The 14,674-nt window shown below is 43.0% G+C and overlaps 1 protein-coding gene and 1 non-coding gene across 2 annotated transcripts; both read right to left on the reverse strand.

Annotated features, from left to right (window-relative positions):
• Positions 1-223: 223 nt before the first annotated feature.
• On the reverse strand, positions 224-6,183 carry LOC131703120 (uncharacterized). Its single transcript, XM_059005985.1, has 5 exons — positions 5,773-6,183; positions 4,122-4,168; positions 2,789-3,202; positions 1,120-1,236; positions 224-637 (listed from the first exon to the last, which is right to left on the reverse strand). The coding sequence occupies exons 1-5, from the start codon at positions 6,053-6,055 to the stop codon at positions 272-274; spliced, it is 1,227 nt and encodes a 408-aa protein (XP_058861968.1). The 5' UTR covers positions 6,056-6,183; the 3' UTR covers positions 224-271.
• A 7,582-nt stretch (positions 6,184-13,765) lies between these two features.
• On the reverse strand, positions 13,766-13,884 carry LOC131703519 (5S ribosomal RNA). Its single transcript, XR_009309961.1, has one exon. It is a non-coding gene; the product is annotated as a 5S ribosomal RNA (ribosomal RNA).
• Between the last annotated feature and the right edge of the window lie 790 nt (positions 13,885-14,674).

Genomic DNA, 14,674 nt, shown 5'->3' on the forward strand with positions numbered 1-14,674 from the left:
TTGTGTCAAGAGTTAAAAATCCAACACTTAAGTTTAAGCCTAAAATACTCTCGTTACACAGCGTGAAATAGGTCTAAATAGCCATTTTAGAACAACAAAGAAAACACTGGGGAGATAACAGTATAAAACATTTTGAAAAATGTGATTTTATTCTTTTGAAGATTTAGTGGTGTACTAAAATTTAGCTTGTTTCAGAATTGAAAACTCTTTAAATGAAAAGGTGGGCGGCTCTTAAAAGAGCCTTTGTGTTCGTGTCCTTGTGTCCAAATCTTTAACCCCCGAATCCGTACAGAGTGCGACCCTGGCGCTTCAGAGCGTACACCACATCCATAGCGGTGACGGTCTTTCTCTTGGCGTGCTCAGTGTAGGTGACGGCATCCCGGATCACATTCTCCAGGAAAACCTTCAGCACCCCGCGGGTCTCTTCATAGATCAGCCCGGAAATTCGCTTCACTCCTCCGCGGCGAGCCAGGCGGCGGATAGCGGGCTTGGTGATGCCCTGGATGTTATCACGGAGCACTTTGCGATGCCGCTTAGCGCCTCCTTTGCCGAGTCCTTTACCACCTTTGCCTCTTCCAGACATGCTGTAGATCCGTATTATGAAAATAATACAATACTTGAAACGAGGGCTGAGGCTCTAATACATACACGCAGACCGGACCTGATTGAAAAAGAAGCCAGCAAAGAAGAGCGCGGAAACATTAGACCCGCCCACCACTGAGCCGTGTCTGTGAGCGCGTGTTAACCACCAAACTGCTGACTCGCATTCCCTGCATAGTGTTGCTGATTAACAACGCGAATGTGAATGAATTTATGGAAATGTCCTTTAACCTGATTCCAAATAAGTTTTTACACATTGTTTTCCAACATAATGGTTATGTATTTCTGCAGGCAAATACACAGTGGAAAAATAATCTTTTTTCCTCACCAGGAGGCAGAGGTGGCATTGCCTATGAAATACACTACTAATGAAATATTTAAACTACTCAGAGAATGCTGTGCTGCACAGAACAGTTTAGTATTAAGTTTGAGTTTTCTCCGTGTTGAAATATTAGAAATGGCAGAAACTGCTCCAGCACCAGCCGCTCCTGCTCCGGCTAAAGCTCTCAAGAAAAAGACTGCGGCAAAGCCCAAGAAATCGGGTCCCAGCGTGTCGGAGCTCATCGTCGTGTCTGCCTCCAAGGAGCGCAGCGGGCTGTCTGTGGCGGCGCTCAAGAAGATCCTGCAGGCCGGCGGCTACGATGTGGAGAAGAACAACTCCCTCGTCAATAGAGCCCTCAAGAGCCTGGTGACCAAGGAGACCCTGCTACAGACCAAGGGCACCGGCGCCTCGGGCTCCTTCAAGCTCAACAAAAAAGCAGCTGAAGCCAAGGAGAAGGCGGCCAAGAAGAAGGCAGCTCCAAAGAAACCAGCGGCAAAGAAAGCGGTTGTCAAGAAAACAACGAAAAAGGTTTCGGCAAAGAAAGCTGCGACACCCAAGAAGACTCCTACGAAAGCGAAGAAACCGAAAGCTGTAAAGAAAGCGCCCAAGAGCCCGAAGAAAGCGGCTGCCAAGCCTAAAAAGGTCGTGAAGAAGAGCCCGAAGAAAGCGAAGGCAGCGCCTAAACCTAAAAAGGTGACCAAGGCAGCTAAACCCGCAGCGAAGAAGGCGCCTCCTAAAAAGAAGTGATCAGTTAAAGCGACCATGCGACAGTGAACCCAAAGGCTCTTTTCAGAGCCAAAACATCTTTCTAAAAGAGCAGATTGTCCTTGTAAACACAGGGCGATGTGTGGAATGTGCTGCCGTGGAACGTGTTCCGCTTTCTCGGTGGAACAGCCCGGTCTCCTCGGCGAGCAGTCCAAGACGGTGAAACATGGCGCCGCCCCGCAGGTACAGCTGTGGACAAAGGTGTTGCATTATCTCGACTTCTGATTGAAACACCTTTAAAATAATTAATAACCTCATTTAGATCTTTTATTTGACATGTAATCAAATAAACTACGAAATGATGTCGTAAAAGTCTATCAAAAGCCATAATGCAGTTGTACAGTATTTCGTGTTAGATTTGGAAACGTCACATTGTTCAATACTTTTATTTTTATTATTATTTCTTAGCAGACGCCCTTAACCAGGGCGACTTACAATTAAAATCTATCACATTGTGCACATTATACATTAGATCAATGACAGCTGTATCTGCAATACTGGGAAACTGCAATAAACAGACTCGATTTACGATGGTCTGTACTGTACAGCGAGATTGTTTTTATGTATTTGACTCAATTTTATTAATGTTGCTATTTTACATATGATATAAATACTGGTTTGAACTTGTCGACTGAAAAAACATCACCAAGCACAAACCCCATCATCCCCACATCGCTGTCAGCCAAGATGCTAGAACAGAAACAGAACAAACTGATTCTGAGAAAAGACTCGAAGCTGTTCCTGTTACACACCGAACAAGCTGAGCGAGTCCGAGCCGGTTCACCTCCCGAAATTCCGCCGATAATAAACGAGGCATTTTTTTATATCTGATATCAGATTTTTATTTTGGCCTAAAATGTAGCCTCTCTTTCCATCTATAGATTTGATGGTTTAAAAGAAACACAACGTTGGGAAGGAAAAGCGAAACGCGCTCTTAATATAATATTAACATGTTCCAATTGCGAAACTTACACATATAACACTTACCGTGTAAACTACAGCTGTTTATTTAAAATTGGAATATAACACTTTCAGAGAAGTGGGTGGCTCTTAGAAGAGCCTTTGAGTTTCGCTGTATTTTAAGGGTTTTGCAGTTTAAGCGCGTTCCCCTCGGATTCGGCGGGCCAGCTGGATGTCTTTGGGCATGATGGTGACTCTCTTGGCGTGAATGGCACACAGGTTGGTGTCCTCAAAGAGCCCGACCAGGTAAGCCTCGCTAGCCTCCTGCAGCGCCATCACAGCGGAGCTCTGGAAGCGCAGGTCGGTCTTGAAATCCTGAGCGATTTCTCGGACGAGCCGCTGGAAGGGCAGTTTGCGGATCAACAACTCGGTGGATTTCTGATAGCGGCGGATTTCCCTCAGAGCCACAGTGCCAGGTCGGTAACGGTGGGGTTTCTTCACGCCGCCGGTAGCGGGGGCGCTCTTTCGAGCAGCCTTGGTGGCAAGCTGTTTCCTGGGCGCCTTTCCACCGGTGGACTTACGCGCAGTCTGCTTAGTTCTTGCCATTTTCAAACTCTACTACACAGTATTAAAAAAAACAACTGTAAATGGCACAAGCAGCCGATACCAGAGACTATATAGGAACTGAGCTACTCTGATAGGCTATGAGATCTGAAGGGCGGGTCTCTGTTCCTCATTGGCTATATTCCAGACTCTCAATGATTGATTGGAACATTTGAATTCTGCGCGCGCACATTCTGTTAAGCAGTTATTGTTTCGGAGCTGTTGGCGCCTTTTTTAAATAAATACAGTATAGTCATTCAGGACAACATTGCTTATCCCCAGTATAAGAAATGCATTCCATTCACATTAAGCAGTCTGGGTTCAAAATTGTAACGGAGAAACGCTCAACAATAGGCAAGCAATACTTATTTATGGCGAGAGAAAATACATAAACCAAGCATATACCCTTAACACTAAAGAAAATAAACCAATTCAAAAACTATAAATCAGACTGAAAACAAACAAACAAAAAACAAAACACGGAAAATACATATCCCCGCAATAAAACACAAACGCGGGAGGGGGTGGATTTCCAACTGGAAGCATGTTTCAAGGTAGCTCGATCGAAAACCAAGTAAAGCAGTCATTGATATTGTATCAGATTGTCTCTTTGTAAAGAACGTGGCATTAATGTGGGAACGTGATCTACACGCGCTGAGGCGAGGCGTGGGTTTGATATCGCTCCAAACAGACATGGCAGCGCTGCACTGCCACACACAAATACAAACTAACTATTTATTGCTTCAATTCTCACCAGTCGGTATTTTTCAGACAATAAAAATAAACTGATTCGATACGCTTTTATAGAAAAGTGGGTGGCTCTTAAAAGAGCCTTTGGGGGTTTATAAGATGTAAAAGCGGCGTCCGAGTGATTTATTTCTTGGCTGGCTTCTCGGTTTTCTTGGGCAGCAGCACGGCCTGGATGTTGGGCAGCACTCCGCCCTGAGCGATGGTGACGCCTCCCATCAGCTTGTTGAGCTCCTCGTCGTTGCGGACAGCGAGCTGCAGGTGACGCGGGATGATTCTGGTTTTCTTGTTGTCCCGGGCGGCGTTCCCGGCCAGCTCCAGGATTTCAGCAGTCAGGTATTCGAGCACAGCGGCCAGATAGACCGGGGCTCCAGCGCCCACACGCTGGGCATAGTTTCCCTTCCGCAGTAGCCTGTGAACACGACCGACTGGGAACTGCAGTCCTGCCCTGGAGGAGCGAGTCTTTGCTTTAGCACGCGCTTTACCGCCAGTCTTTCCTCTTCCAGACATCTTCACTGTAGTTCAGAATATCACAACAATAAATGCGCTGCCGCTCTCCTGCTATTATACACACCGGCTCATTCGTGATTGGACAGAACGGTGCAATACTAGTTAGAATGTTAAAAGACGTCATAGTGGATGAGGGCGTGCAGAATCTTATTGCATGCCTCTGATTGGTTGTATCATTCACTGCCCGCTGTTTCTGATTTGGCGCTGTTCTGCTGCGGTTTGTCTTTTTTCCTCTTGGCGCACATTTTTAAATTGGAAGACAGCTGTAACAAAATGTAACCGTTTAGAAGTGTTTAAAACCACACTGCCCTACAGTCGTGTTCGAGTTGTTATAATTCCTAGGTTTTAGTTTACAGTTTAGAGTTCTGGGCACTTCAGTTAACTAGAAAGTCGACATTGTTGACTGTCCAGTTTGTTTACATTGTGTAAAGGTAGTTATATCTGCAATTATACCAATTTAAATTATATGTTCCAATAATTTATTTACATTATAAAACAGTTTGATTAAAACATTCCCCCCCCCCAAAGTACAAATAACCGAAATATCGCTGTAGATTTTTAGATCACCGTGCCTGTTTTAACCCGAGTATCCTCGGGATGAGGTTCAGTAACACAGGCTCAGATTTTTGCCCATTTGAAAACATTCATAGACATCCTATCTATGGTTTCATTGAGATTATACAATGGCACGGAATAATACAAAATGGATATTTACACGTTGTCTGCAGGATTGGAACCTGCGCGGTGAGACCCCAATGGATTCCCAGTCCATCGTCTTACCCACTCGGCCTCGACACCCGCTGTCTAATCCCGCGCATCTGAGCAGCGCATTCCCCCGGTGACAGGCAGCCTCCTGTTAGGAGAGCTGCAAGGGGTTTCCAGTGAACACACCGCTAGTTCTGCGGTATCAGCAGTTTGTTAATATTAAAGTTACGCAGCGGTGTTTTTGCTTAAGACTGTTCAAATTTATAACAATACCTCTTTCCCTAGTTTACATCAACATACTACCTTAATTAAATTAGCTCGTTAATACATTATACATACTTTATTAATGCAGACTTTCTTTAAACAAAATAACTCCCAAAACGCATATTATACATACAATGTCATTGGAATTCAGAGTTTACGCAGATAATTATATATTTATGCATGTTTATATATGTAACACCCTAACCCAAAAAGCATCTCCTCATGTTGTAGAAAGTGAATGATTAGTAAACGGATTTAAACTCGTGCTTGATATTGTGGGTGGCTCTGAAAAGAGCCTTTGTGTTCAAATGCAGCCGATGAATATCCTTAACCTCCGAATCCGTACAGAGTGCGACCCTGGCGCTTCAGAGCGTACACCACATCCATAGCGGTGACGGTCTTTCTCTTGGCGTGCTCAGTGTAGGTGACGGCATCCCGGATCACATTCTCCAGGAAAACCTTCAGCACCCCGCGGGTCTCTTCATAGATCAGCCCGGAAATTCGCTTCACTCCTCCGCGGCGAGCCAGGCGGCGGATAGCAGGCTTGGTGATGCCCTGGATGTTATCACGGAGCACTTTGCGATGCCGCTTGGCGCCTCCTTTGCCGAGTCCTTTACCACCTTTGCCTCTTCCAGACATGCTGTAGATCCGTATTATGAAAATAATACAATACTTGAAACGAGGGCTGAGGCTCTAATACATACACGCAGACCGGACCTGATTGAAAAAGAAGCCAGCAAAGAAGAGCGCGGAAACATTAGACCCGCCCACCACTGAGCCGTGTCTGTGAGCGCGTGTTAACCACCAAACTGCTGACTCGCATTCCCTGCATAGTGTTGCTGATTAAAAAACAGTTCAATACATGCATCTGCATTCGCGTTGTTAACCTGATTCCAAATAAGTTGTTTCACATTGTTTTCTTAGATAATGGTTATGCATTTCCCTGCGTATTGCAGTTGTATTTCTGCAGAGGCAAACAAATGTTTACACACGCACACACACTCATGTTTTTTTTTTTTTACACCCGTGTTGTTGGGAGTCGATGCGCTGTAAGTATTATTATTATTATTATTATTATTATGTAACCCCCCCCCCCCTCTCTACCAGGGTCCTCGTGTTTTGTTCTCTTTCTTTGAACACACTCACACGGGGTCTGGGGTTCTTTTCAGGGTCTCGGTTTATTCACCAAAATTAGTAAGAAAGAAGAATTGGAGAGAGAGGTAACACAAGGGAAGGGTACAAAGGAATAGAGCAGGTAAAGATAGAAATAGGGTTTTGTTTTAAGGATAGGTGAACAATCTTATACAGAGCAAGAGGGTGGTGGTTAAATATTGGATAGAGTAGCTACAGGCTACTTCATATCCCCAGCTTAAAGACACACTGGGCAGTCCAGTGTCTTAACAGATATCAACGTTAACACTTTAATACATGTATATATGTGTTAATCAAGGCCGACAAGCAGGCCAAGAACACGTCACCTAAAGTACCCAATGGTCTATTTCAGCACATTCAACAAAACTCTCTCTTATTTCTAAAACTTAGCGTGAGTTTCTTATGGCAATACATGCAATGCATGTGAGATAAAATAATAATAATAATTGCTTAATGCTTACCCTTTAATATAAATCGTAAAAGGATATGGCTGTCTTCACCAGGCAAATGAAACTGAATTCAATCAGCTCAACTGTGTAGGTTTTCTACAGTGTGAAAGGTTTAGATTTGTACAACTCATTTTCTTTTAGTAAGTGTTTTATTTGTACCTACTTTGTGTCATGCTGCTCAGCAGCTATTTTTGCTGTTGTGTAATAAAAAGCCTGGGTGTCTATTTAGATTACCCTCCAGTTTCCAGTCTCCTTCATAAAATAGCTGGTTTGCTACAATACATTCAGAGATCACTCTGATTGGATACAACATGCCATAATCATAACCTGCTCCTGAACAGGATATGTAGAGCCTTGTAACAATGTCTCAATAAAATGCTAGTGGAACTGCAATAGAGCATTGCTGCTCCACCCCCTCTGCTGATGGGGGCGCTCTAAGGGAAATAGGGGTGCCCTGTGTCTGACAGAGATGCAGGAAACCATTGTGTGTCTTGCATTTTTGTGTTTAAAATCTAAATGACCACATCTCTCTAATACAGTACCTGCTTAGTCAATCAGAGGTATGACAAGCATGCCTGTGTAATTAACAGGACAGAGGATGAGTCCAAACCAGCGACCTGACCCACAGCAAGCAAGCAAGCAAAGAGCTGGTCTGCATTGTGGTTATAGAGCTTTTATCCTCATCTCATCTCATCGACAGGGGACGGAATCCATAACGACAGTGCAACACACAGTACTGCCCATTACACTACCAATGAAAATCATTTCTGCTCACTCAAAAAATATATATTGGTAGATATTCAAAGTTATTTAAGAAGCATTTGATTACATTTACTTCCACTGGTATTTGAGTAATCCTTAATGACACAGTTCTAGTGAATTATTGCTTAATTCATGAAGCGCCATTGTCCACTGAAATGAATAGGACAATACTGGTACTGTAAGTAATAACATGGATCAACAGGTAAGGTTGAAAAAAACACTGTAATTTAACTAAACATTTAAACTGAATGTCAGTGCAACCTAGTCCAAATGGCTTCAGATACAGTGTAAGTATTATGAAACAACTGATTGTTTCTAAATGAATTCATTCATGTTTGTTAGACGTTCAAAGATTTATTTTTGTTATACAGTTCAAACCTTTGCAAAATGGCAGTACATTGCAGCAGGTCTTTTGTTGACAGTAGACATCTGAGTCAATTGTATTGTACAGTACCCAGTATAATTTGTATTTGAGTTTATTTTTATTGTATAGTATACAGTATATATTGTATTTGAGTTTATTTGTATTGTATAGTATACAGTATATATTGTATTTGAGTTTATTTTTATTGTATAGTATACAGTATATATTGTATTTGAGTTTATTTTTATTGTATAGTATACAGTATATATTGTATTTGAGTTTATTTTTATTGTATAGTATACAGTATATATTGTATTTGAGTTTGTTTTTATTGTATAGTATACAGTATATATTGTATTTGAGTTTATTTTTATTGTATAGTCTATTTTACTGTATATTTATGATGCAGGTATTCCCTCTCAGGGTAATTTATCCTGGAGTGTGGTCGCTTTAATACTGAAGTTCCTGACAGGTGGATTCTGTCCATTACCATTCCCAACAGAATACCCTGGACAGCCATGTTGAGGCCTTTTCCACACAAGTAATGTTTTGGTGCCCTCTGGTGAGCTTTCCTTGTACTTGTAAATGCGTGTATAGGATTACTATCAGCAAAAAACAAAACAAAACAACAACCTTAAATAATATTAGAAAACGAAAGATAGAATAAAGGGATAATCTTGCCCCATTACAGAAGACACCCCCTTTCCTTTTAGTAATTAAACAAATTAAAAAATAATAATGAAAGAATATAAACAAACAAACAAGGTTTATTCATCCTGTTGATTTTCAAGTTCTTCTAGCTGGGCTCCTTATTGCACTCATTCTGTGATCTTTTTACAGTATCTGTAAATACCTCTGGTTTGTGCTAAAGCTGAAAAAAATCCATAACAGTGCTGGATTCTCTGGTTTTCAGCCAGGTGGATAAGCTACTATAGTCATATTATTAGAGCCAAGGACAGGTGTCCTGGTAGGGTTAAAGCTAGCCTGCACACACAAGTAAAGTAGAGTTGATGAAATCGTACTTAATAATAACAAGAGCAAAGTCTTCTGTTGAGATTAGTTTGGAATCCAAAGCGTATAAAGGTTCACTTCATTACTGCACTGAGTGTGGAATTGCTTTGTCCCAATCAGATCTCATTATATTGATGAGTTTCTCGAGAGCACTTCATTATTGCACTGTATGCTCTGTTCTCTGCTAATTTTCCACAGTTAAATCCTGAATCCCTGCTTCCCGTCATGTGTCAAATAATTGCTGTCTTGTTCTTTTCTGTGCCTCCTACAAATATTCAGCAATTGAATTCTCTTCCAAAGTAAAAACAGAAATGCAGTTTATTGATTAGAAGCCTATTTTATTATTATTATTATTATTATTATTATTATTATTATTATTATTATTATTATTATTATTATTATTATTATTATTGAATGACGTATATGTTGAATAATAATAATAATTTAAACTAATGTTATTTGTGTGTCATATTTATCGGTATTACTTTGAATGTATTGTTTGTGGTGTGTGTGCTCTCTAGGCAGCAAGGTGTTTGCAATGCTGTAAACAAACAGTGTACTATTTTTCACCGTGTTTGTTGTCTGCTTATACTCGCCCACCGCGGCTTTGGCCCTGCGCCCCCCCCCCCGGTACACGCTACGCGCTGACCAGGTGTGTGTGTTGACCACGCGGTTAGGGTCGGCACATTGCGTAGCGGCCTCCCTGGTGCTACGATACTGCGGCGCACGCATAACCCGTGATGTTATTATCTCGGGGCACAGGTGCTTAATATAAGCGCCTCAGTGGTAGTGCACAACAACGCTGCACGATACACGGTGCACTTAGTGCCCTCAGTACTCGGAGTGTGCAGTGCTCGGATCACACAGAACACGTGTGCATGTGTGCTGATACCTCTACCACTCTAGTGTGATTACGCACGGTACTCAGTTCACGTAGATATGGTGCCTGGGACGCACAGTGCAAGCAGAACATGTGGTGCACGTTGCGCTAATTGCGTAGGCACTGGTCAACCTAGCATATAGCTCACAGTGCTGCGCAGCACCCAGTGTAAACAGGGTACTCGGCACAAGGTGCACAAGGTTAATACCCTTGCTGCAACAATAGTGGTTGTATACACTATGCTAACACTTGCAAGTGTTCGTCGCAGTGCAAGCAGTGTCTCAGTGCTAATGCACAAGGCCAGGACTATGTCAGGGTCTCATCCCTGTATGGACATTATGGATCTCAAAGCCAAGATGATCCAGGTCCTGTCCAGGTCCCACAGCCCCAATCGCCATACCCCCCCCCCCCCCCCTCTCCCAACGGAGTGCAGGAGGGGTGGGCATGGTCGTCTCAGCTGGTACAGGAGGACACGCTGTCTATAGCGGCCTCGGGTGACGGGGCTTCTTTCTCCTCGGAGATGCAAGTGGGTGAGACCCTTACCGAGGAAGAGCCTGGTTCTGAGAGTGTCTCAGAAGCCAGTACCACCCCGCTGTCCAGCTCCATTTCGGCACTTGTGGGACATGCTGCAGCTTTCCTGCAGCTCCCCGGGACGCCAGCATCAGAACCATGCTGGTCCATTTTCCGGAAGCAGGCGCTGGTTCCCCACCCCCAGAGGTTCCAAGCCTTCCCAGATTTTTTGGAGGAGGTACGCTCCTCCTGGGACCACCCGGCCTCGGGACTCAGTGTGCTGAAGCAGGCTGCATCGCTTGCCTCCTGGTAGACTCCACCATTGCAGCCTTGGTTAAGGCCCCGCCGGTGGGTGGTCTTATTAAAGACCCGGCGTGCCCGAACCCCCAATGCAGGGTGACGGAGACACATTTGAAGCGAGCCTACACAGCAGAAGCGCAGGCAACTCGCTTGGCTAATACAGCTAGTGTGCTGACCACATATTTAGATGGTGTATTGCGTGAAGCCCCACTCCCCGGGCCTGTGGCCATGGAGCTGCGACTCCTGTCCAGCACACTGCTGCAAGTCTCCAGTCTCCAAGTACAAGCCCTTGGCCGGAGCCTGGCTAGCTATGGCTGTCTCAAGCCAGGGTCCCTGATGCGGATAAGGCCGCGCTGCTTGACACGCCCATATCCCCAGGTCATACGTTTGGGCGAGCAGTGGAGGAGATTTTGCAAAGATCCCACCAGGAAACCAGGAACGCGAGATATCCAGTCAGGTGGCCGCATTGCTCCCTCCCTGTGCCGCTGCATGGGGTAGGTCAGGCCGCTGACGAGCTCCACAGACTCGGACTGTCACACGAACAGTCCCAGTCTCCACAGCTCCACTGGGTGACCTAAGGCATCGCACACCAGCAGGTAACCGAGCCCGACCGGCAGGTCGTGGTCAGTCCACAAACCAGCGTCATAGAAGATTTAGGCCAGCGCCCTAAATACTCACTCAAAATTGCCAAGCCGCATGGGGCAAATTCTATTTCCTCTCGGCCACGAAGGTCCTTGTCCTTCCAAAACCCAAGGTGGCGTAGTCAACACAATCTCTTGGTATCATACAGGTTACAGTGGACACCCTACCCGTGACACATACATGTAAACTACACCACGGTGAGCAGCTCCTTCCTCCAGACACAGACCACACTGGAGTGTTTAGATTACTGGGTGTGAGGAGCCTTGTGTTAACAATGGGAGAACTGGGCTGACTGGGGAGCTCACTGCTGCTGCCTATTTCAAATGTTTTATTACTGTGTTACAGTATGGGGCAGCAGTAGTGCTCTGGCTCCCTCTTGTGCTCAGTGTGAGTGATGGCAGTGTGTGCAGCTTGGCAGGGCACTGATGCCTGTTTCCGGAGAGGGATTCAATCAAACACTAAGTTCACAGTTTAATAGAAGAGTGGATTAGTTCTATTTGTATATGTGTTCTAAGCGCTGCACTTCTGTTTCAATAAGTGTCACAGACAGTTCTATGAGATCTGAGCTGTGAACACAGGTGGGACTTGATAGGGTTGGGTGACTCACAGTGCAGTTAGATTATCCTTCCTGTAGTTTTATGTTTAGCCTCTCATTGCTTTCCTGCTCTCTAGGAGGGGCATTAGAAATCTGCCTGTTCAGAATGAACTGGCCCATAAGTGTTGAGACATGTGTGCCAGGGAGCTGCTGCACACATAAGGAATGAAGGAGACCAGGTGGGTAACAAGGATGACACAGGAGGCAAGACAATGAAGAATAAACTGCCTTCAATAACGCTGATGTGCTGATCCTTAATAAAAAATACAAATTCATTCAGGGACTTCTGAGTTCCTCATTTAAAAATGTGTCTGAAATTGAGATAACATCATTTTTATTATTATAAGTTATAATCCAAGTTAGAAAAAGTAGACTAAAGCACCCAATCTTCCATCTATTTGAGGTGCACACCATGTTAATATATGGGGCATTCCATACCAAGTCAACCAGTGCAGATTTTACTAGAAAAAATCACCTGGGTTTTTCTGACATGCTGAGTGCAGAAACTATGGTTGTTATTTTTTTTAAATTTCTCCTTCGACCTATGACCTTGCAAGGGTCAACAAAAAATGAGAAATTATGTTGTAATCAAACTGCCATGTTTCTTCAATTTTGCATTGTCTGGAGTTAGATCTAGAGAAACAAGTGGCAGGGTTTGCTTCCAGTGGCACTAGCTTGGAGCTGAGGAGTTATCAACTTGCATATGGGACTTGGTGTTTTTTGTTATCATGACATATTTGATTGAATACTGCTCATTTCTCCCGAGTAATCCAGGCTGATTCAAATTCAGGATGCTCTCTAATTAAGTATGACCCCATTTTTGGGGGGTTTTGCCTGTGGGCTTCTCGCCCTGGATTGTAAGTCAAGGTGTTTCTTCACCTCTTTAAATGTTGGTGATGCCCATCGCCTGGGCCTAACTACTGTTCTCAGCTGTTGACAGGACTTGGAGACGACGTTGTATTTTCTGGAAAAATTAGCAATAAACAATTTTAATTTTGACATTTTCTTTTACAAAGCATTTCATCTCTTTAATGACACCTCTCCATGCGTCTGACATTTTTATATTGCTTAATCCTGTCCAATACAATGTGGAATATTTGAAGTAGTGTCCGATACATTCAGCAAAACTTTTAAAATTTGAGTTAAAAAAAGTTAACAAAAACAAAGACCATTTCAATGTGTTAAAATATTTGTCCTTAATTGCAACCATATAGTAAAACCACTTACATTTCTTTTTGACTTTCTTCTTCTCTCCTCAAGATGCCATCTGTTCCAAATGTTGGATTTGTTGCTTTTTCTTTTTAAGGAACACCAGTAAGTTTTCATGGCAGCTAGAAAATAGAAAATCATATTTAAATATGCATGTACCATTTTACTGTACATATATAGGCTGATATACTGATAATACATTGAATCTCAATGTCTTTGAAATCACGTAATCCCACAACAATGTCTATTTATCAAACTGAAAAAATAATGTAATTTTTTATGTTTTAACAAACTCGAACACACACACACATGGGAAAAGGGCGGAATGGATTGAGTTCATATCATTTACTTATGTTAAAAGTTTCATGTTAAATGTTAAAATAAAATGTAAAACAAATTCTAGTTGGAGTAAGTGTGAGAATATTATTCGAAATATGTGGGGAAATAGCGCCCCCTTTCAAGCTGTAGGTAGAAAAGCTTACAGCACCTGGTATTCCCAGGCGGTCTCCATTCCAAGTACTAACCAGGCCCGACCTTGCTTAGCTTCCGAGATCAGACGAGATCGGGCGTTCTCAAGGTGGTATGGCCGTAAGCGGAAAGCTGTGGTGGTTTAGTATGTTTCATAGTAACTAATACCGGAATAGTGCTACACGAGGAAAAAAGCATTGCTTAAAATGAATGAATGAATTCATAAATATCGACATAAATGTATTTATTCCCATACGTATTTATTTATTCATTTCAATATTTACATATTACTTTATTTATTTCGATAATTGCAGGTGGTCGGACAAACTTCATACAAGATTCTCGTCTGTATTGTTCTTTCAGTAGCCTAAATACCAAATTTAAACGACACCAAAACTGACCACGGGGTAAGAACAAATAAAAAATAAGAAACGCATATGCACGGCCATAAAACGACACACACACACACACACACACACACACACACACACACACACACACACACACACACACACACACACACACACACACACACACACACACACACACACAACCTGAAAAGCAAACATTATACTGAAGGGAAAACAAACACGTAAAGAAGCAGAAATGAAATCCACACACCGTTATTAAAACAGCCGATCTCAGTTGTATTGTGTAATGAATGATAAAGGGCTAGATGTGTCATTGGACTCCGCTGACGAGGGGCAGCAGTAGGTTTAGTGGTTATTTGTTTATACTCGACAGATGATTCGGTCAGGATGGACACAGACCTGCACTTGCTCAAGGCAGACATATTTTAAACTCAAGTCTCATTCTGTATCACCAACACTGCATTGCCATGAAAAACTTGAATAAACCATCTTTGGAAACACTGGTATTAAAATATTGTATATGTACGAATCTTGCAAAATTAAAA

The sequence above is a fragment of the Acipenser ruthenus genome, chromosome 32 (genome assembly GCF_902713425.1).
Source record: "Acipenser ruthenus chromosome 32, fAciRut3.2 maternal haplotype, whole genome shotgun sequence".
Taxonomy (NCBI): domain Eukaryota; kingdom Metazoa; phylum Chordata; class Actinopteri; order Acipenseriformes; family Acipenseridae; genus Acipenser; species Acipenser ruthenus.

Excerpts from the sequence above, each read along its gene's own strand:
- LOC131703120 (XM_059005985.1), bottom strand. The coding sequence starts at position 6,055 with ATGTCTGGAAGAGGCAAAGGTGGTAAAGGACTCGGCAAAGGAGGCGCC. Across the intron at positions 4,169-5,772 it reads GTACGCTCTGAAGCGCCAGG|CTCAACAAGCTGATGGGAGG; the intron begins GTCGCACTCTGT and ends AACGACGAGGAG. Across the intron at positions 1,237-2,788 it reads GCCGAATCCGAGGGGAACGC|CCGCCGGCCTGCAGGATCTT; the intron begins GCTTAAACTGCA and ends TCCACATCGTAG.